General features: G+C 39.1%; 1 protein-coding gene across 5 annotated transcripts in view; it reads left to right on the forward strand.

The window, feature by feature from the left end:
- The first annotated feature begins 3,294 nt into the window (after positions 1 to 3,294).
- The window catches only part of LOC131243759 (uncharacterized), a 39,959-nt gene continuing 20,105 nt past the window's right edge, over positions 3,295 to 23,148 (forward strand). Inside the window, exons 1-9 of one of the 5 annotated variants that reach the window (XM_058243336.1) lie at positions 3,821 to 4,039; positions 4,127 to 4,277; positions 6,244 to 6,616; positions 9,281 to 9,647; positions 10,314 to 10,427; positions 13,881 to 13,963; positions 18,817 to 19,235; positions 20,395 to 20,573; positions 21,689 to 21,774. In XM_058243336.1, the coding sequence (XP_058099319.1) occupies positions 9,345 to 9,647; positions 10,314 to 10,427; positions 13,881 to 13,963; positions 18,817 to 19,235; positions 20,395 to 20,573; positions 21,689 to 21,774 (1,184 nt within the window). In that variant the 5' untranslated portion in view covers positions 3,821 to 4,039; positions 4,127 to 4,277; positions 6,244 to 6,616; positions 9,281 to 9,344. Of the gene's footprint in view, positions 3,402 to 3,820; positions 4,040 to 4,126; positions 4,278 to 6,243; positions 6,617 to 9,280; positions 9,648 to 10,313; positions 10,428 to 13,880; positions 13,964 to 18,816; positions 19,236 to 20,394; positions 20,574 to 21,688; positions 21,775 to 23,148 lie in introns of those variants that run through there. The other 4 variants (XM_058243343.1, XM_058243318.1, XM_058243351.1 and 1 more) reach the window with 4 other exon arrangements.

Raw genomic sequence — 23,148 nt, forward strand, 5'->3', positions numbered from 1 at the left:
ATGTCTACCCTACAAAATGTTTTCCTTAGTGTGGCCCACCTAATTCACATATGGTTCTGATTTTTTAGTATAAGGCCTAAGTTTTAGTATGTCATCTATTGGCTGGAGTGAAATTCATATAATCATTGTGGTGGGCCTTGTAAAAATTAAGGGAGGACATCTCCCTTTCAACTATTTCATTAATGTGGCCTCACCTTAATTACGAATCATCTTTATTTTTTTAGCCCTAAGCCTTATGTGGGATTACACATCAAATAGTCGGAGTGGATCTCACATGCACATCACAGTGGGCCTTATAAAAATTAAACGGTCTCATCATTGTCTTTAATAAATAAGCTAAAAAAAGCCTTGAGAGGACGCTCACCCACCCTTGATTTGTTCAGGGTGCCACCGTGCTCATGTCTATGTGAAGTCTACCTAATCATTTGATGTGTAATGGCAGGTTTGGCCAAATCAGGCTCGTTAAGAGAGAGATATACACCCTACCCTAGACTTTCACAGGGCGATGATTATATGAAATCAACTCTTAATTATCATATTCTATACTAATAATTTGAAGGGTCAGTATTGTACTTTATAATGTTTTTAATTAGGTGGTCCATCAGACTCATGGACATGCCCTGAGCTATGGTCGCATTGCGTATCCAGCAACCCACGTACCGAAAAAACCCAGTGGAGCGCCTAAGTAATTTCTGTCATCGACGCGTCCATTTGTTTTTACCAAAGCCCAAGTACACCACGCCACAGGAAAGAGCAAGGACACATACATCAGGGTGGCCCCACATGGATTACTCACTATGCTAGCGTAGTGACTTACTCGGGTGCGGCTTATGTGGATCCCCAGCCGGGAATCGGATTGCCTGCTGAGTTACTCAGTATACTCTTATCGTACTGCATAAACTCTGTTGAGCCACCGTGAATGTATCTGGTTTATCAACGCCGTCCAACCGTTTTTCCATCTTATTTTAGTGGTTGAGACCAAAATTTAAGCAAACCCAAAGATCAAGTGGACCATACCATAGGAAAGCGGTTGGAATAATGACTTTCACCGTTGAAACTTTTCTAGGGCCCTCAGTGATGTCTTTTTTCTTTTTTTTTTTTCTTCTCATCCAAACCTTTTCATAAGATCACACAGACATGGATGAAGGGAAAACAAAAATACAAGCTGGATCCAAAACTACCATGGCCCCGAGAAATTTTCAACAGTAAATGTTCAATTCAAACCTTTTCTTATGATGTGATCCACTTGAGTTTTGGATATACTTCATTTTTAGGCTGAACCCCTAAAATTATCTGTTAATATGGATGGACACAGTGGATAAAATACATAAATTACAGTGGACCCCACATAGTTTACTCAGTATACTGAGTTACTCAGTTCCCAATCCGCTTCCCCTCAAGTGGATCGGTGACTGCGGGGCCACAGTTATATATGTGCCTTACATCCGTGCCATCCATCCATTTTGACAGCTCAGTTTAAAGCATGATACCAAAAATAAAGCAGATCCAAATATAAGGTAGACCACACGAGGAAACAGTGGTGATTGACCGTTAAAACTTCCCGTAGGTTAGAAAGTTTTGGATCAAGCTGATATTTTTATGGTCCCTTCATCTAAGTCTCTGTGGGACGCGGATTGGGTCCTAACCCTGCCGGTTTCTAGCCCCGGGCAGTTCTGTGGGCAGGTCCACTCGGATGTATCAGCTTATCCATACCGTCCATCCCTCCTCTCGGATCATCTCATGGTGTTAGCACGAAAATGAAGTAGATCCAACCCTCAAGTAGGCCACACTACAGATGACCCTTGGGTTGCATTAAATGCACAGCATTAAATGCCAGTTGCATTAAATGTAAGGTGTGGTACACTTGACCGTTGAATCTGCTTTATTTTTGTGCTTATACTATAAAATGATCTAAGAGAAGGGATGGACGGCATGGATAAACCGATACATCACAGTGGGCCTGCCCCATATTGCGTCCTCTTTGTGAACTGATAAGCCGGCTGAATGGCAAGTAAAAATTCTGATGCCCCAAATAAGTTTTTCCTAAGTTGGTGGTCCACTCATATTTGTATCTTCTGAACGCGGATTTCATGTCGCCGGAAATTCCTGCGCAAGGATGCTGGGTGGGCCACCACTATGTTTGTGGGAAATATAATCCGTTCATTAGTTTGGCAAGCTCATTTTAGGACCAGCGACCAAAAACGAGTTGGATCCAAAACTAAAGTGGACCACACCATAGGGAAAATTGGGAAAAGAAATACCTACCGTTGAAACCTTCCTGGGCCCCACCTTTATGTTTATATGCCATCCAAACCATTTATAAGGTCATTATCAGAGGGATGAAGTGAAAAAAAAAAGCCTGAAAAAAAACTTTTATGGTCATAAGAATATTTCAACGGTTCTCACTGAATCCCCATTGTTTCCTCTCACGTGGCCCACTTGAGTCTCGTATCCACCTCTTTTTAGGTCGTTTGTCCTAAAATGAGCTCGCCAAACAGATAAATGGAGTATATTTTTCACAAACATGGTAGTGGGCCCCACCCAACATCCTTAAGTAGGAACTTCCTTAGAAAGGCTTTCGCAAAAAATCCGCGTCCGTATCTCCTTTAATGTTTGGGATAATACCATAGAACGAGCCATCAAAACGGATGGCCGGCGTAGATGTAAGGCATATATATGACATATATGACGGCTTTTGCAGGAAGTTCGTGCACTCGGAACCTAGGTGCGTCCGTATCTTCTTTATGTTTGCATGTTTCCTTATTTCTCAAGAAAAAACTACATGTTCGTAAGATCAAGTGGATCAAACCATAGGAAATAGGCCTTTTCAGGGCTCACAGTGATGTTTGTTTGTCATTAACCTGTTTATAAGATCATACAGACATGGATGAGTGGAAAACTCGAATATAATCCTGATCCCAAACTTATGTGGCTGGAGGATTTTTCAACGGTAGACGTTCAATTCAACTGTCTACTATTGTGTGGTACACATGAACATGGGATATGCCTTATTTTTGGGTTAACCTCTAAGATTATCATGTAAAATAGACGTACGGAGCGGATAAAATACATAAATCATGGTGGACCTGACAGAGTTTACTCAGTACGCTAACGTAGTAAGTTAGCCACTACGCAATCCGCTTCCGAAATCCGCTTCCGAAATCCGCGTCCAGATTTCACGTAAACACCACGAGAGACCTAACGAGCCGGCGACCGCTTTTCCCCGGTAGCAGCCATTGCCGCAGTTTCCTCTCCTCTTCTTCAACTGGACCAACCACACGGCCTTATCGCACTTCTGCTTCTGGTCCGAGCTCAGGCTCTGCAAAAAAACGTCAGGGCCGGACTCGTGCTGTACTATTTTGACTGCAACGCTCCCAGAAAGCTCCGAAGAAGAGAAAAAGGTTATTTTCGTAAATATATTGATTACGTGACTAGATGGGCACGATTTCAATGCACGCTGTGCTCACCGAGAGCTGTGCGCGCATTGTCTCTCACCATGTAAAGATGGTTGGAAGGATTTTAGCAACATTTCAATATTCGAACTTCCAAAAATCAATTTCGAACCGCGTGTTAAGATTCCCACCCGCCGTTGTGGGAAATATGAGCGCACCGACGGTCGGTGAAGAATGGGCACACAAAAATTTCCCTTGTTTTTACTATTTATTCGAGAAATTGATATTTCCAACTCAATTTTCATCAACAGCATTAGTTCTACGTGCCGAACGATTTTCAATGTCTACACTTTTCTTCTTCCTCTTCTTCTGTTTGAAATATGGCTTATCGTATGCATGGAACCTGTTTGATAAAATGCTTGAATGAAATGTTCATGCTTGCTTTGTGTCGAATTACATTACATATTTCTATTATTAGTAGTAAAAAAAGAAAAATTCTGTCATTTTGAATGCAAATGTATGAAATTTCATGACTGTAGGAAAAAAAGATGGATAGAGAAACGGTTCTGATCCAGTGTCTCATGTCAAAATTCATGCCTGTATATGTCATCGTCGTCAAAGCCCTGCTAACTAGACTCGCCGCTTAGGTCTGGCGGGTGCACCATTGAGCACGTGCTATGTTGTGTTTACTTTCCAAGCAATTCATCAGTTGGGCTCCACCTTGTTAATTTCAGGAATGAATGGATGGCCCAATTAAAGAATTTTAGCTCAAAAGCACACATTACTGCTGCTTCTTGAAGACAGTTTATGCATCCCAATGGTGCAAGTCAACAAAGCTCTTGCGTACTGTCCCCTCCCTTTGCTTAACGATGAAGGATGAATGCAGTAAGTGGTGGTGCATAATATTTTTTATTTTTTTTTTCACTTTTGACTAAAATATCCCTAAAACTAATTCAAAATTACAACATTGCCCTTCCTCTTCTTAAAAGAGGGGTTTTGCTTCTCTCTCTCTCTCTCTCTCTCTCTCTCTCTCTCTCTCTCTATATATATATATATATATATATATATATATATATATATATATATCTCAAAAGAGGGGTTTCGTCTCATACTCAACAAAAGTGGCAAACACATCCTATGATTGTAACCTTCGATTTTAGTAAGGTACCTCTCATAATGAAGACCATAATTTTTGGTTTTCTTTTGTTATCTCAAAGTTTTGGTTAGTGCCATCCATTGCTCATTACTAGGATTGCTCGTGCATCTACTCAATTTTCCTATTGCAAATGCTATATCAGCCTTGTAAAACACATGGCATACATCAAGTTGCTAATGACCCTCGAATATTCAAGTTGAGACGCACCTCTCTCTGTATTGATTAAAGCTCTTAAAAATAGTTAGTAGGAGCTTGTTATAATCATATTGATTAAAGCTCTTAAAATTTTTTTCAATATAATGGGATCATGTTAACACAATTCCACTATTTTTTATGATTCTAATTCCTAAAATTACATCAGCTTTTCCTATGTCTTCCATGTCAAAGTTAGACAATGAGAAACTCTTCACATCATTTATACTCTCTAGATCAGTTCCAAAAGATCAACATATTATCCGCATATAAGCAAATGATTACAATGACACACAAATCTCCACCATTTGTCTTTTATCCATGAAAAATCACGATTTAATTGAATTTCTTATGGTACTATTTATGCGCTGATTTCAAACCCTACAATGATTTGACTAGCTTGCACATATTTTTCTCTTGCCCTTGTAACCCAAATCTCTCAGGTTATTCTACATATATCTCTTCCTCTAGATCACTATTTAAGAATATTGTTTTACACTTGTTTGGGGTTATGGATAGATGCTAAGGCAACAAGAAGTAAGGAGAAATCATAGGAAATATCATAGTCTACCAACAAAGAAGTAAAGAGAATATAAATGTCACGTTAAAATCATTAAAAAAATGGGCTAAATGATTTGGATGGTTGATGTTAAGTTACATGTGTCACGTGTGCAATTTCATAGTGCCTGTGTATCAGCTATTACACTCCTTCAATGTGACGCCCCATCACTGTGGTCACATGTGGGCGGGCCCCAAGGCGGCTGGCAGGCTACTGTGCACACAGTGAATGTGAAACTTTATCCCACATCGAAAGTGTCGTCTGAAGTTGTGATGGTTATATGTGGAGTTGCCACCCTATACTGTATGAGGCCTTTTGGGGGCAACCCCGCGAACAAAACCGTGTAGGTTGTGCCCAGAGCAGACAATATCATACAGTGTGGGCGTGGGCTGTTACAAATGGTATCTCTGCCGAGGACGGCTCTGCCCTCGGTGGGGGATATTGTGACGCCCTGTCACTGTGGTCACATGTGGGCAGGCCCCAAGGTGGCTGGCAGGCTACTGTGCACACAGTGAATGTGAAACTTTGTCCTACATCGGAAGTGTCGTTTGAAGTTGTGGTGGTTATATGTGGAGTTGCCACCCTATACTGTATGAGGCCTTCTGGGGGCAACCCCGAGAACAAAACCGTACGGGTTGTACCCAGAGCGGACAATATCATACAGTGTGGGCGTGGGCTGTTACATTCAGGGTATCATAGTTTTTATCTCACAACATCTTTAGAATAGCTTAACGAGTTGTAGCTGCAGGAAAGTTATATACAGCTCCCTCCTCATGGTAGACATGGCAAAATACTTACAGTCATTGGGATGACTTATCTTGTGGGGCACCATATCGATAGTGTATAGGACTGAAGTATCAGTTATTAGAAAACTCTTCCCTATCCATTTGTTTTAAGTTTTCTAATTGAATGTGGAGCCGTTGATCTAATTGTTCGTTTTGCAGACTGCTGATTGGATTTTTACCACTGTCCAATCCACTTGCTTTTCTAGATATGAACTATCCACATGGTGGCCTCTCTTATCAATGGTTACAATCACAGGACGTCTTTGGCACGTGTATTTGAGGACTGAACATGAATAGAGCTTTTATGCAGCCACCTGCAGACTGTTATTCTTCTTGCATTACAGAGGCAGGTTGCTGGGTTACATACTACAGTGTGCCAGTACAAGCGTTGTGCACATATGGGCTCATCTTTCAGAGGCCCTTATTCATATCTTGCTGGGCCTCATCGGTAGATCCTTGACAGACCAAAAACCTACCCATTCGACTATCACAACCACCTATAAGTTAACCTTTTTCATGTGGCATCCTCATGGTGCATGGTATTTCTTCTTTTCTTTTCTTTTTTAACCCTTCATGACATTTGACGCATGATAGCAATTTCATACCCCCTTCTTTGATGCGTCCTCTCTATCGGCTATATACACCAAACCCATCCACTTTTGGGTATATGAGAAGGCCATTCATGGCTGCTGCAGCCATTGCTGCTTTGGCGCCAACTTGCAACACACTGTAAATAAAAAAAGAAAAAGACAAAAGAAAAAAGAAAAGAAAAGAAATGCACCTTCGATCGATTAGATTTGGAGAAAGTTGTTGGTGAGTAGAAGTGGGAAGTATGTTAAATAATATAGGAAAGCGAGGGAAAGGAAATCTCGTTCCTGAGGGGGAGGGTGGGAAATTTTCAAGGAAATTTTCCCAGATCAGAAACGCATTTTCAAATGATTTCTGAAGGATCTGCGACGACAAACAGGGGGAAAACTGTTTCATGAGAAACCCTCTTTCCTTTCTGACGATTTTGAGCAATCCAAACAGGGCCTAAGTAGTTTCCCACTAACCATTTCTTATTTTCTACCTACTCATTTAGATACTTGGTCTTTAATGTGTCCAATGCATCATTAACAGTTTCTGCTTCAACATACAAGTCATATATTAGGTTTGTAATGCACCAAAAATATGATGGGGGAAATATAGTCACTGTCCGTCCACTTTTAAGTCAGAATGCACCACTCTTCGGCTTCATCCTCAGTTAGATTCTCAGTAAGATCGAGTTTGTGGGACACATTTCACTTAACATATAAGCGATCTTGAAATTAATAGTGCCATACATGCATCCAACATGAAGTTGCTTACAGGCATCGTTCATAAGATGCATGTATCCACTATAATTAATGCATAAATGTGTCCACCACATTAACACCATTCATTTACGGGCCATACATGTTCAATGCATGTGACTTTTCACCAAGAGTCATCTACAACCTGCATGTACTCAAACCTTCGCCCATTTGCAAGGTACAAAAATTATTCTCCTCATTCTAAGAGTGCTAGTGATTGAGTTCTTGTGTATTGAACAAGGTTTAGAGATGATAGTATGTCTTTCAAGTAGAACAGACCTGAAGTAGACACGATTATGGTATTGAGACCAGACACAAACTCTGTGAGGGTTTGTGCTCAGTTGAATATCGAGGATGGTATGCAAGAGCTCTGTTGCACCATTGGGATATGTAAACTGTCTTCAAAAAGTGGTGGTTCAGTGTGCTTTTGAGTCAAAATTCTTCAAGTGGGTCATCATCCATTCATTACTGAAATTAACAATTTGAAGATAGTTTAGATGCAAATGGGCACTCTATCAATTGTTAGTATGATCAATCTTGACTTCTTAGTCGATCACTTTAATGAGAATTATGGCAATAGGCTTTGAAAATTGAGATAAGTACCATGTATTTTTATACATGTCTTTTTGTGTTCTTTGTATACACAAGTTTATGTGTTTGGCTATCTTTTTGGGCCAACCTTTGATTGATATGTCCCTGGATGTATTTTGGGTTGGCCTCGCATATTGCTGCCTGCACAACACATGCAAGCCACAACCGCGCAAGTCATTGCCTGTGAGGCATGTGAGCCGCAGACCCGCAGTTATGTTGTCTTGTGTTGTATGATGAGGTAGTCATATGGTGTGTTAATTGAATTATGTGCTTATCACATAGTGGCATGTGTGCATGTGCTTATATATGTGACATGTGCACAAGAACTGTCACATGTGTAACACAAATACGCAACTCAATATGTGTAAGCTGTCAACAAGCATTTTCACATGTGTGACATGTATACATTGGTTCAAGGTTTGCCAATATAGTTACATAATGGGAAACGGTGGTAACTGTTATGTGTTACAGGGCCAAACGTCCGTAACGATTGTTACAGAAAAATGGCCTGTAATGGGGCTGAAACAGATTTCTTTTCATAAGGAAAAAAAAAAAAAAAAAGGCTGTACTGGCCATTATTATAATGTTAACGGCAGTGGCCATTATATCCACCATTATTGTTATGGAATACCTTGCATTGGATGGCACATAACTAACTTGTATGAATGGGCCAGAACATGGATAACACATGTTGAATGTGAATGATACAAGAAATGCATGCTAATATTACATTGCATGGCTACATGGATGTATGGATACATGTATGTTCCTTTATAAAAGATGCACGTATGACACTATCAAATTTCAAGACACTTTCCAACAAGAGACATGTGTGACACCAGTAATATGCATATAAGACAAATATATAATATTACACTATATATTTGAAACACATATACAACCGACCCTTCATATGCCATGGCCCAAAAGTAGGCCATCTGCTCATACATGGTCCACACTTGCACTTATGAATGGAAAGATGAAAGAATTTTGGGTTGTACATGGGCCACACTTGCACCTATGAATGCAAAGATGAAGGAATTTTGGATAGGAGGATATTAGTGGAGAATTTGGCTTTTTATTTTTTGTATATATTTTTAATTTAAATTTTTTTTTTTTCTGAACTTTGGTACTTTTTGTCATTCATTGGTATTTCTTTTATTAAAATTTGTGTTTAACATTGTTGCTTTGTATGTAGATCAACACAATTTGCATAAGGAAATGATGATAAATTGCTGAATTTTGACTTATGAACTGATTTTAAAAACATGCAGGCCAATAGGAATTCAGGCTTGTTAAGTGCAGCTGATTGACAGTCTATGCACCTGGTTCTATGAAATGGAAGCTAATGACACCAGTAATGGTGGCAATGATCACAAGAGAAAGGTTCATGAAGGGGTTAGCAACAGTTACGGTGCTGGATTTGAAAAACCCACCAAGAGAATCTATTTTCCTTCGACAAGGCCATCGAAAACACAGGTCATGAACTTCCTCTTAGATGAAAATAAGCGCAGACTAAGCCGTCTTCTTCGCCAACTGGTGAGAGAGAGAAATTGGAAGGAAGCGAGTGGGGTTGTGAGCATGTTGTTGAAAGGAACATCTGAAAGGAGCCCTCCATTTGTGCACCGGAGAAAATATTGGGTATGATCATTGGCATTTCCAGAAACCTAACACTGATCATGGAGCCGAGGATGCATAGTATTCTCGAGCCTTTAGTTTGTGTAAGTGGGACATATGGTTCGTAATCCAAGCCGTTGACCTAACGGGCCCCACTATGGATGGACTGTGCACCAAAAATCTCTCTGACTAGAAGATTCTAGACCCACGCTTCCAAGCTTTTTCCATTCAATTCAAAGCTGTTTCCTTTGGATTCTAAAGTCAAACATAACCCAAAAAACATTTTCTTATATACACTATCAAGTCAGATGCCTTGCATATTGGGTCGACTCATCATGAATCGGACAAGTCACAGCAATTGGCTGAGTCGTATCTGAGTCAGATCAATTCAGGGGGCCTGACCCTGTAAAGTTTTGCATTGTATCATCACCTGCCAATACGTTCTGCTTTTGGCTGATACTTCAAACTTGCTTCCACCATACCTAGGGTCTCCAAACCTTGGAAGGCTTCACTTTCCATGGAAACCTTTCTCATTAGTGAAGGATTCCATGCATCCAACCAAGAGCGATATCTTGGAAGATGGCATTGTGGATTTAAAATCATGATATTGAGTATTTATCTTTTTAATAAGTGCTTGTAAATTACGCGTCTATGGTATTTTTATTGCTTGCAATCTGGTTATTTGGTTAGGCTGCTATGGAGATTCTCAGACAGTTTAAGAGCACTGCTAACAACGAAAAAAATATTAAGGGCATCTATGAAAGTTGGATGAGTAAGCATGGATGGAAGCAGTACCAAATGAAGGTAGTTTTACTCTTCCTTTCCACCCATTCCTATCATCATGTCTAATGCATTTGATGGTTTGGTTCTTTGGTTATTGAGAGCCAGTTTAAAAAGATATAATAGTGGTTCCTTTGACCCATTTATTCAAGTGATGGGCTTACAATTATTTATTTGCCATTGACCATAATTTGAACTTTCTAATTGAAACTCGTTGGCAAACCCATTAACTAATCATGTGCCTTATTTTTCGAGATTTTAGACAAATGAGGTAATGATGGGCATTTCCTTATCCAAAAATGAGGTTGACCATGTTTTTTGGGGGTCAATTCTCATTATTTTGGATGTAATTTTGGTTGATTTCTAGAGGTTTATGTCTTTGGACACTAGAAGTTGGTTCAATCAACATATTGCAGATGAAATTTGGACCAGTAGATAGTGCAAGGCTGTTTGTAGAATTGGATTAAGTGCTTGCATGGGAACTGTAACTTCTGTCTTATTTCTAACACTATATAGAAATGTCCAATGCTTGATGCAACAGAGAAGGTGATAAAAGTATTTATCTGATAGTATTTTCTATATCCATACTTCAGATGAGGCTTTTTGCCAGAAGGAGATCAGAGACATTATTTGAAGATAAATGCTACTGAAGTCATGTGCATATCTTGGAATTCCAGGATGCACACTCCAGAAATTTGCCACTAGTATATGGCAATAAAGACCGTTAATTTTTATTTTTATTTTAAACAAATAAATAAGGACCGTTGATTTTGCCGTACACCATGTCTATAGGCCATCTTGCAAAAATCAAGGGGGTTGGACTGTGGTAGCCATCTGATCAGTGTCCTGGAGAAGGCTCCCATTTAACAGGCAAAACACACAACACTAGATGGTCAGGATGTACCTAATCACTGCGACTCTCGTACTACAGCCCATTGAAGCAGTGATGCACCAGAGCCAGTCCTGATCACCATACTTTTATGATTAGGAGGGAACTAGGAGATCTTACATGCATGTGCATTGTAATAGGACTCCTATTCAGATATCATCAAGGCATCACAGAGATCTAGAGGCACATATTATTTTGTATAGAATTTATTTTACTTGAGCTTTATTTCTTTAGTTGCCAGGAGTACTGTTCCTAAACCTGTTATTTAGCTATATTTCCCTTTTAGTAAAATCTTCTGCTGTTATTTGTTTATTTATTATTAATTTTTTAGAGATTTCTGCTGTCATAGGACTCCCTTTTATGCATTTTTCTATTTGGAAAAGTCAGAAATTCAGTGGTCCTAAGTAGTCCTAGGGTTCATGGGAAGGGGAGGGTGAGTGTCCTCAGCTCCAAAGAGGCTGGAGGACCTGAGCACCAAACCTAAGTATCATAAAATATTAAAGGTCTGTTTGGGTAGGAATCCCCATAATTAGGATTATATCTAATTTTGATTTTGGCGGGCCACATGCCCAGTTTAAGATTCAAACGCAGTACACCGATGCTTTCCTCCATATAAATGCAATTAAGGAAGTTCCCGGAAAAATAAAAAAGCTCCGTTAATTGTGTTTTTGCAGAAGAAAGCCCTGCTTCAGTGCGAATGATCCTGCACAGAGCCTACGTGGAAGGCATGGGGCCCACCAAAATTGGGATTAGATTTAGATCCCGACTATGCGGGATTCCCTGCCCAAACGGACCCTAAATAAAGATCAGATTCTCCTAATATATACAATGCCATATCATCGGATAATTTTCAAAAGTCCCAAATGCCTCCTGATCATGCATTCATGGTATTTATTCCTCCATCTAGAACTGATTCTCATGAATTGGCTGATATATTTCCTTTAAACATTTTTTGGCCTAATGATTGGTGTGCTAAAAAACTTCTATACCGCAACATAACGAGGTGTTAGAGAATCTGTTGATACTACTTACCACTAGAAAGGCCCACCCAAAGTGCGAAGCTTTGCATAGGTAGTCTGATCGCTCTAAGGTTATGACTATCTAAATGCCTTCTTCATGTCAGCATTGTACACATGGATTATATGTAACCCAAGCCTAACTGTCGAAATCATGGGCATCAGTGTAGATGGAACTCAGACAACAAATTCAGATAGATTGAATGTTCTTATTACTCTGCACATTTATTTGTCGAATTTGGATCATTTGAAAAATTTTCATCCTGACCATTTATTTGGTGGTTACTAATCAAATGTTAGGATTACCAATTCATTATGGTTTTAGGAATATGACTCATCTATAGTAGGGTATTTGGGTTGGGTTACCTATTCAGGAAGTGTATGAGGACATTTTGCATGTAAATAGAGTATCATGTATTCTTTTACATTTTTAGTTTCCCATGAGGCATTAGATAGCATCTTGCCACTCCAAAGTCCATGCCTAACTACCAAACTACACCAGTCCCAGACTCCCAGCTACTGTACCTTTTGTTTCCACCAAACGTTAACACAAATTTCTTTGTTCCCAAGGTCACTTATCCTTTTAATTGTTAAATGTGGTGGACTTTTTGGTCCCACAATTCTCATTGTAAAATGTTATTGATGCACCTAATAAGCTGGGACAAGGCCATGACAATGACGGTGACGGTATAGGCGATGACAATTACGATGATGATGATGATGCACCTGTCTTCGTCTTCATAGCAGATGCTTGCAATGGCCAAACAGATCCGTCATGTGTAAATGTGATGAGGATTGAAGAATCTGTTCATCATCAATTTGTCCACTTCAATGTCATGTCAATTTTATGGAGCTGCTTCTTTAGGCGATTTGGAATTCAAAGGACGATGCGGTGCATCCTTGAGGAGGTGTTCTTTAGCTGGAACAGCGGGCTGTTTTCAGATACATCAGGGTTATACGGAGGATTCTTCCTTTAGCTTTCTGCTAGGAAGTTTGGAAAGAGACGCATAGACATATCCATGAGGATGAGCAAATTTCGGTCATGGGTTTTATTTTTTAATCATATTAAGGCTTGTATGGTCGAATGGGCATCCATTACCCCTCTTACAGTGGCATTCTGGCAGAAAGGCAGATTGGAATTTTTAGCTTTCTTTTGTCTTTGTTGTCTGTCTTTTCCCATGTGCCTCGATCTTTTTTTTTGTTTGTTTTTGTTTTTTTGCTCCCTGCTTCATGATTAAACTGTTACTTTAATCTATCAGCTGTGGGTTTTTCATTATTTTGGGTGTTGTAGCCAGGCATTGGATGCGGACTGCTTATGTTTCTTTTTTTCCTTTCTTAATCACATTTCATTGCTTGCCTCCCCCCCCCCCCCCCCCCCAAAAAAAAAAAAAAAACCAATGCACCTAACGTCTCGTGATCATGCAAGCCTGATTTTGCATGTGATAAATCTTTTTTTTTTTCTTTTCCCCCTGAAATTGCATGTATGTGTGCTTAAGGAACAGAAAGTGTTGGAACTGCTTAAATTGCTTTGTCATTTATATCACTCTTAAGACATTTGAAAATGTTGGGCAGAAAAGCTACATGATCCAGCTGGAGTTTGCGCTTTACTGTATTAAACAAGGGAACATTCAAGATGCCTACAACACTATCAAATTGTATGTTTCTATCCTCATCATGCCACTGATTATCTTGGTTCAAGCAAGACTTGTTCTTTATGGTGTGGATTTAATTTGTAGTTGCATGATCTTATTGAATAATCATTTACTGAAGCATGCGATATGCCTATCATGGTTGGTAGGGCTTCCCGAGAATACTTGATTCGCTTGGGAGCTTGGGAAACAAAATCAGCATTATTAAGCTATCATTTTCCTTCCCAAATCACAAGGAAAATTACAATAGTAAGGTCCCGTTATTATCTCAACCATGGTTTCGCAGTAGTGCATCCTCCTGGCCTTGGGTACTTGGAACATCCATAGCTGCCCTTGCGATGCATTTGGATGCACAAGTAAATTGAATTTATCCAATCAAGGAAAGTGCAAAAAAAGCTGTTGACGTTGTTTTGTATTCGTAATGGGAAGAGCCCTCAAATTGCTCTCATGATCCTTTCAGGTCCCAATTGAAAGTATCATTATCTCAATTTTGTGCTCAGATAGTAAATAAAATTGCTGAGGACTAGGGAAGGAAACTACACTTTCGATAGGTTCACTTTATTAGATTAATAATTGCAATTCAATTTGATAGTGCATCCAAGTGCAACATTAGATTTTTGGGAAGAAAGTGCAAGTCCTTGATTTGGATGGTGTTAGTTTTTGTATAGGCTAGAATCCATTTTCAACCAAACGTTTAAAATATGGTATTCTACCAAATTATGCCAAGGCCTCATGTTATATTTGTTTATACAACCTTAGATTTTTTTAGATTGAGTCCTTGATTTGGATGGTGTTAGTTTTTGTATATTGTGGAATCCATTTTCAACCCAAATGTTTAACCTGTGGTGTTCTACTGAATGACAGAGGCATTTATTGTCTTGCTTCATATTGTATTTGTTTATTCTTCCCAAAATTCTTTTGCCATGATGAATATCTCATTCTATTGGGCTGATTGTTGAATGCCTTGCAAAAGGTCTGAAGAAAAAATAAGAAATGTCCTCATCAGAATGTAATCAACAAAAGATTTCTAGAGCTTGGTTTTTACTGATTTTTTATAATAATTTTTAATAGAACTTTTTGGCCTCCATGTGCTTCAACAATGTTATAGTTTGTAAAGTGCAAAGTACTTCTTTAACATTCAAAATTTTAGAGGTGTTCAAATATGAGTATGCAACTAGTTGGACTGCTAAGATATGGTATGTCATGCATGTACAACATGCAAAAGTTTGGCCCCACCATGAAAGTCACACAAACATGACCATTTGCACCAATGCAATGGTTGGACCATAACTTGGTGTTCAAATAGTTGTATTTGAAGTTTGAACATCTCTTTTTTAAAGAAACTAAAATGGCTTCTTTTAGCTCCTCTGATTTGGAGTCAGTTTGGGGGCTGAAATCCAAAGATTATGTCATTGGATGCTGTGGGTTCCTCAGGGAGCATGGTGGTTGCCTGGAACTTTTCTCTCTGGAGAAAGGAGGACAGTTGGCAAGGGGAGTTCTCCATTTCGGTGGTGTTAGTCGAAATATATTCTGGATTCAAATGGTTGTTCTCCAGTGTGTATGGCCCATGCAAGCTGAACAAAAGAAGTGTTTTTTGGGAAGAGTTGAACTCTATTTCTGATAGGTGGTCGGGAGCCTAGTGTATAGGGGGAGATTTTAATGTCATCAGGTTCAGATCTGAGAAGAACAACTGTTCTCAAATCTCAAGAAGCATGCAGGACTTCTCCTCATGGATCCAGCAGGCAGAGTTGGTCGACCTCCCTATGTCAGGGGCTACGTCTACTTGGATGAATGGCTGAAATCCTCCCATGATGTCGCACCTTGTCAGATTCGTTGTGTCAGCTGAGTGGATCTCTAAGTTTCCTTTGGTTCAGACTAGCTCTTCCCAGAACTCTTTCAAACCATAGATCCATTCTGTTGCAGGTATCCAATGAGAGTTGATGTTCAAAACCTTTTTGATTCAAATTGATGTGGATGGAGGCTGAGGATTTCAGGGAGATGGTAATTAACTGGCGGTCTTCCTTCAAAGTGGAAGGATCAGCTGGTTTCAAGTTGCATAAGAAGTTGAAGCTTCTTAAAGAAAAGCTTAAGGAATGGAATAGGCAGGTGTTTGGGGAAAGAGAGTGAAGGCCTCCAAAATGGTTGCACAAATTCGTTCTATAGATATCAAAGAGGAAAGGGGCGAGGCGACAACTGAGGAGGTCGATATTCATTGAAAGTTGGAAGCAGATTGTGCTAAATTCCTGAAAGAGGAAGAAATCAAGTGGAGGCAACGATTGCGTGCGGTGTGGCTGAAAGAAGGGGACAAAAATACGAGTTTCTTCCACATCGTAGCGTTGGCTAGAGCTAGGAGCAATCGGATCTCTTCTCTTGTGGTAGGGCAAGACTCTGGAAAAGGACTGAGGTTTGTGGGGCTATTGTAGGTTTTTTTTCAGCGGCTTCTTTTGTTCGAAAATTGGACTCGTCCGAGGTTAGATATCTTGCACTTTGACAGCATTTCAGAAGATGAGATGACAACTCTAGAGCATCAGTTCTTTGAAGCAGAGATCAAGGAAGCGGTGGGCAGCTTAAGGAGGGATAAATCTCCCGGGCCAGATGGGTATCCCATCGCCATTTTCCAGGTTTTTTGGAACCTTGTTATGATTTGTTAGATTTATTTATTTATTTTTTTTTTTTTGAGGAATTCTTTGTGGAAGGGACTATTTCGCCGGAATTAGGAGCTTCTTTCATTGTCCTTGTGCCTAAGAAGGTAGGAGCAGAAGATCTTAAGAACTTTTGCCTGATTAGCCTAATAGGAAGCCTATACAAAATTCTGGCCAAGGTCTTAGCACCTGGATTTAAGAAAGTGTTGTGCAGAATTATCTCTCCAAATCAAGGGGCCTTCGTAGAAGGTAGACAGATATTGGATATGGCGTTGATTGCGCATGAGTGTATTAATTCTCGGTTCAAGTAGAAAAAAGCGGGGGTGGTGTGTAAATTAGGCGTGGAGAAGGCTTACGACCACGTCGAATGGGACATCTTGGACTACATGTTGGACTGTATGGGATGCGACTGTAGATAGAGAAAGTGGATGCAGGCCTTTGTTCGATCTTCATCCTTCTCGATATTTGTCAACAGTTCTCCTAAAGGTTTCTTCATAGCCTCTAGGGGGTTTGAGGCAAGGGGATCCATTGTCTCCATATCTTTTCTTGGTAATTGCAGATGCCTTCAGTCATATGTTGTCAAAATATTGCAATAAACAACTATACATAACAAGTTCCTATTTTGTAGGGGCGTAACCATGTGTTGTCGAAAAAATCAATATAAAATAATATATAAAATTTGCAGCTAATCAATAGATTTTCCAACACTTATTAATTTATAGAATTTTCACATTAATTAACAGTGAACAACACATTTTTAAATATAGAGATGGAAAAAATTAGGATTTACCCAATTTTCACTTAAATATTAATTTTTTCACCACAAATTCATGTCCATGCATGAGAATCATGCATAGACATGGATTTCCATTGCAATTCATACTAACATTTGGAAAAAAAAAAAAAAACAAAAAAACAACAAAGAAGTTTCTGTGGGTTTTTTTTTATCACCTTTGAGTTCCGGTCTGTCTTTGTTTCAATTTGAGATTTGTCCTCAATTCCAAACTTTGATTCAATAAAAATCAAGAGTGATCAAAATCACCTAAAGAACAAAATTCCAAAAAAAAAAACCCCAATAGAGATTTTTTGGGGGGTTTTTGGAAAATTTTCCTTTTTAAATCAATTTTCACCCATTTATGGATGTTTTCCTAGTATCGCATATGTTATTGTTGGTATAAGGGATATTACTGATGATATTGCCAATACCGGCGAGCTTATTATTAGGGATTCTTTTCAAAGTATGGTTGCTATTGATAATATTGCCAAGTATTTTTTATTTATTTATTTTTATTTTTTTGAAGACACAGGGTATCCCCACCTCTTTTTTGAAGTGAGACTAATCCCTGCCGATACAAGCAATCACCCACAACCACGTGTATCAGGTAAAACCAAGGAGGGGAATCGAACCCTCAACTATAGGGAGCAAACCAAGTATTGCCTATATTATTGAGAATATCGGTGATATTTGGGAGTTTTTGCACTTCCTGCAGTTTATGTATCTCTGACCAGGTGAGACCGATGGAATCGGTGATATTCTTGATAATGTCGCCGATATTTGGAACACTACTTGCCAATGGTCAAGGTTGTGTGCTATTTGGTACCTTTCTAAGATGGAAAGGGGCGGGTTCATTTTGCTAGGGTGGTGCATTAACAGTGTGGTGAACCAATGCTGATCCGGGGTGATGCGTGCTTAGGGCAAATTTATACTCAACATTATATTACCCAAGTACACAGAACAGATATCACTATCCACCAAAATTGACAGAAATAGTTGTTCCTGAATACAATAATATTGTATAATATATTCTCGAATAATATATGATGTCTAGTTCTACTTAAGGTTCATTCGAATGCTTAGATTCAGATGATTTATATATATATATATATAGAGGAAATGCCTATGCTCAGTTATTGCAGCTATTTTTTTCTTCTCAAGCAATTCTGCATTTGACTATCAGAGTTGTGTTTCTCTTTGACCTAGGCCTTTTCTTTGGGTGCATAATAACCTCAATGTATGTCTTGGACAATTGGACATATACATACCATTCACAAAATATATCATTTATTTCATCAAAATCTAGTGTAATTTGTAGTTTCTTTTCTTCTTTGGTTGGTGAAATTTTGAGCTGGCAGCATATGATTCTCATTTGTCTTTTTGACCTGTGGACTTTTTAATTAGTAGGCATCGCCATGATCAATCATGATGTTTCTTTTCAGCCTTGGGCAAGATGTGGAATCTGGATCAGACCCAGTTGTAAAATTGATGGCTGGATTGATATTATATCAGCTTTGGTATTCAGGTATTCCAAAAGAGATGCAGTTGAACTTTCAGACATTCATGTCATCGGAGGCCTTTGAAATGGTTCCCAGTGATGGTTTCTGTCTAAAACCTGAGCCAGTTGACTTTGACTCGGTTGAATTTCGAGACATGAAAATTTCTCAGTGTGCTTCACAAGAATCTGTTGGTAATGAAGTAAAGAGCCCCTTGGATACTAGCAGTGATACACCAATGAAACAGTCCCATCAAGTTTTTCCTGAACACAACTTCTACATGAAAAGATCTGCTGAAATGAGTGAACCTGAAGCCCCTTTTCCTACTTGGGACAACTTAGTACATGATATTTCTTTCCCATATGGTGAGTCTCACTGTTTCGCACTGCTTCTTTAACGTATCTGTTTGCTTGATTACATTGCAATTTTATCCTGATATGGGCATATGGCCTTTATGAGGACTTCTTCACTGGAAAGAGCTTTTGTGGTCAGTTGTTTATTCTGTGAATGTTTCTGGAAAGAACTTTTATGAGGAAATGTTTCTGAGTTGGTATGCATTTTTCTGCTATAATTTCAGCTGCATATATGTTGATTATAAACAAAATAGATACTTATCAATTTGTCCAAATATTGCCCAAGTAATGGTTTATAATATTCTGTAGCAAGTAAACCTGTCCAGATTCAACTTGATTTCAGCCCTAGACCAGACAGTTTGGGGACTTGGCCCAAATTGGATGAATCACACGGTTTGACTTGCCTATATCAGGATATGCACAATACAACTAGTCTGTATTCGGACAGGTCACACGGGAATCTTGTACAACTTTCAGTTTGACTTGTTGTGGGCTGGCTCATACAGTTTGTATTGGTATTAGCAATTCGCACTAGGCATGTCGCCAATTGAGTCAGACACTGAAACTTGTATTTCAATCCATGATCCAAGCCTGGCCCAATCAGTATTTGGGCCTGAATTCAGACCACCCTACTCAGCCCAGGAGTCTGGCCCAGTCCCAACCATTGCCCAGCCAGGCCCAAAGGCCAAACCACCCTCAGTTTTGCTATTCCACTTAATGATGTAGTAAACAGTTATTCTCATTCCAAGGAAGATTGGAGTAGACTTCTCATTTTTTCTGTTTATTGGTTTGAGTAAATTTCGGTTCCAGAACAGTCCATGCCAACCAAACAATTGCGTCTAGAATTGTCTCCTCTGCATATTTGCAGATCATTAGGAAAGCACGAAGCATATGTGCAAATCTTAATGCATGTGCTTTCCAAATTCATCTACATACATCTGGGAGCATGGCATCTTGTTAAGAGTATTGCTTAGCCACATTCCACAATCTGAACTGATTCCAGTCCCATTTTGACATCTTGTTAGCTTGGGCGACCCCCTTGTGCCAGAGCTTTATTATTCTATTTTTTTAAAGGAAAAAGAAAAGAAAAGAAAATCCTGTGGTGCTTCTTTTGGTATGCTCGGTTTGAGCCACGTGCATGCTTAATTCTTAGTTCTATTTTGGATGCAAGGCTTGGACACAAGTTTGATACCCATATGGTGGCGGCAATCACCAGCAGATACAGAGTACTACTCCGACTATTTACATAAGAACAATGCTAAAGACTATTATATTGGTGCAGTGAGGCATTTAAAAGATGCTCTTTATTCAACTCCACCACTATTGGCAGCCTTACTTCCTTTGATACAGGTAATCCTAAAATGTTCAATATGTATTTTAAATATGAGTAGATAGATGTTGTTGTCAAGGATTCTCTCCCTGAACTTTACTGTACTTATTCCCATAAGTCCTATTGCATAGTTTGTTTATGTGCATCTTATTTGTTCAGGATGGTTATTTATTTTTATTTTTTTTCATTTATATTAGTGGTGCTAATATGCTTTTATGAGGCAACTGCTTCATGGAGTTATATGATATGTTCACCAAAACATCTTTACTTTACATGTGGCTTTCAGTACAATGACTAGGACTCTTGATTTGATGAGCCAGTGAATAAAAGCCAAGCCAATGTAGCACTGGTAGAAGAGACTGTTGGCTCAAATAATGAAGCAATAGTCCCCATTCAATTCGCAAAGCTCGCACTGACAGTTGGTTGGAGTAGTTCAATCACTATGATTTCCATGTGGTAGCCCACCAGATCAGCAGTCCCGATCATCATATGTGTTTGCCACAGTTGCAGTGGAATTTGACTTTGAATAACTTCTAGGGAGTTAGTATATTCCAGGAAGAAGATTTCTCACTAGGTCGCTATTCTATTTCTGTGTCCGGAAGTCCTGATTTTTTTGGCTGGGTAGGATCCTTTTCCCAAGCAATTTGATATTGGGTACACTAGGTTGAAATAATCCGTATATCAAATTGGGGAGAGGGCAGAAAATGGAAGCTGCTTATTTGCTTCCTGTTGTCCGTTCTGCCCCAAACACATGGTGCAATCAATTGTCGTAAGCTTTACCAAAATCTTGATTAGGATGTTAATTTGTGATATACCCGAATCACTGTATACATTTCATGGTTACTACATGTGATGGACTTGTTGAGAAGGCTTTTTTTTTTTTTTTTTTAAATGAGAGATATCAAGAACACTTTGTTGAGGGGAAACATTCAAATAGGTTCTAATAGGAAGAAGCCAGAATAACATGATCTGCAACTTAAGAACTTTGTTGAACTGATGTTCTCATGGGGCAATTTTTTCATGTAATTATTTGATCTCCTTGGGTGCCTATCAGTTAACTGACATCTATATTGAATAGTTGCCTCGTGCTTTTCAAAGTTGTATTCTCTTCTCAGGTCCTTCTCTTTTTCACCAGCTGTTATTGCTCAATGATCAAGTCGAAGAGGCGCTAGAGGAGCTCAAGAAGTTCTGTATCAATTCAAATGCGGTGCTTCCTTTTAGGTAGTTGAAGCTGATTATTATGCCTTGCTATACACACATAAACATCCATCTACTTGTCTTGCTACTAACTGGAAATTTGTAATGATTTTTTATACTGTGTAGCCTTAGCCTGCATTTGGGATGCTCAAAGAATTGTAATTCAATGTGGATCTAGGCCCACTACATTCAGAATAAGGACTAGCCCCCAATTGACATTACACTGGTTCAGGTCCAAGATGAAACAAATGGAATTGCAATTAAGGGTTTGGTCATCATTATGAATTTGATTGATGCCATCTCCACTTTTGGAAACTTTCTCTATATCTAATTGGATTTTTTGAGAAACCAAATGAAACCTTAAATTTTTTATCTAGATTTTGGTTTCTGGCATTCACTTTTCAAGGCATGTACGTTAAATTTTCAACGACCTTTTCTTTCTTTTAATTCAAGTTTTACTCATCTATTAAAATACGTGTTCTTAGTAAGCCTTTTGATGAACTTTCAGTCATCTTTATGTTTACTGTTCAAGGAATCTCTTTTTAAATTAAACACTTGGATTCATTGCCTTGATAATCCTGTACATCCTGAGTTTACAAAGGGAAGGTTGGAAAACACCTTCCTTAGCTAAGACATCTTCAATGGAGTTATCTTTCAAAGGGGGAAAAAAAGACATCTTCAATGGAGTTGACTTCATTATTAATATGCCTAAGGATAGAATCCTCAAGTAGGTTTTTTAATTCATTAACAACAAATTATCCTCCCGTCGCATGATGGAGGCACTCAACACCCAAGCATTGACTTTACATGAATCTCCTTCAATGATGAGAGGCCTGGAGGAGTTGGAAAAAAGAATAGACCAATCTTAAGTAATTCCACCTTGTTAGCATCACCTCCCACAGGGGTCCCGATAAGGCAAGTTGGGTGGTAGCTTTTTTGTCCCACACGAAGCCTCCCAACTCAAACAGGCCAAGTTTATCCAAGGAGGACTATTGATATTCATTTTCCATGAGCGCAAGGGGGAGGGACCCATCTGTCCACATTTTATGTCTTCTTGCTTTTATCTCTTACGTGGAATCCATTGCAGTGACACCTAGGAATTCTTATAGAAGCTCCGTAACCAAGAAGAAATGACTTTATTCTCTTTTACCTCTGAGATGAGATTTACCATCACACCAAAGATTCTTCCATTTCTTCTTTCAAAATACCCCACATGATTGCTCCAAAATGTTTTGCCCTGCAGCTTGATGGACCGACAGGCCAACCCCATTAAGAGGTTGTTCAGGAACGTGGATTCCTTAGGAAATTGATTTCCTTTCCATAGATATGATGTTTTTCTATCTGTTTTGCAAAATTTATTGTGGGGTGAGATATTTCTCTGAGTGCCCTTGAGAAGAA

This window comes from Magnolia sinica, chromosome 1 (assembly GCF_029962835.1).
Source record: "Magnolia sinica isolate HGM2019 chromosome 1, MsV1, whole genome shotgun sequence".
Classification (NCBI taxonomy): domain Eukaryota; kingdom Viridiplantae; phylum Streptophyta; class Magnoliopsida; order Magnoliales; family Magnoliaceae; genus Magnolia; species Magnolia sinica.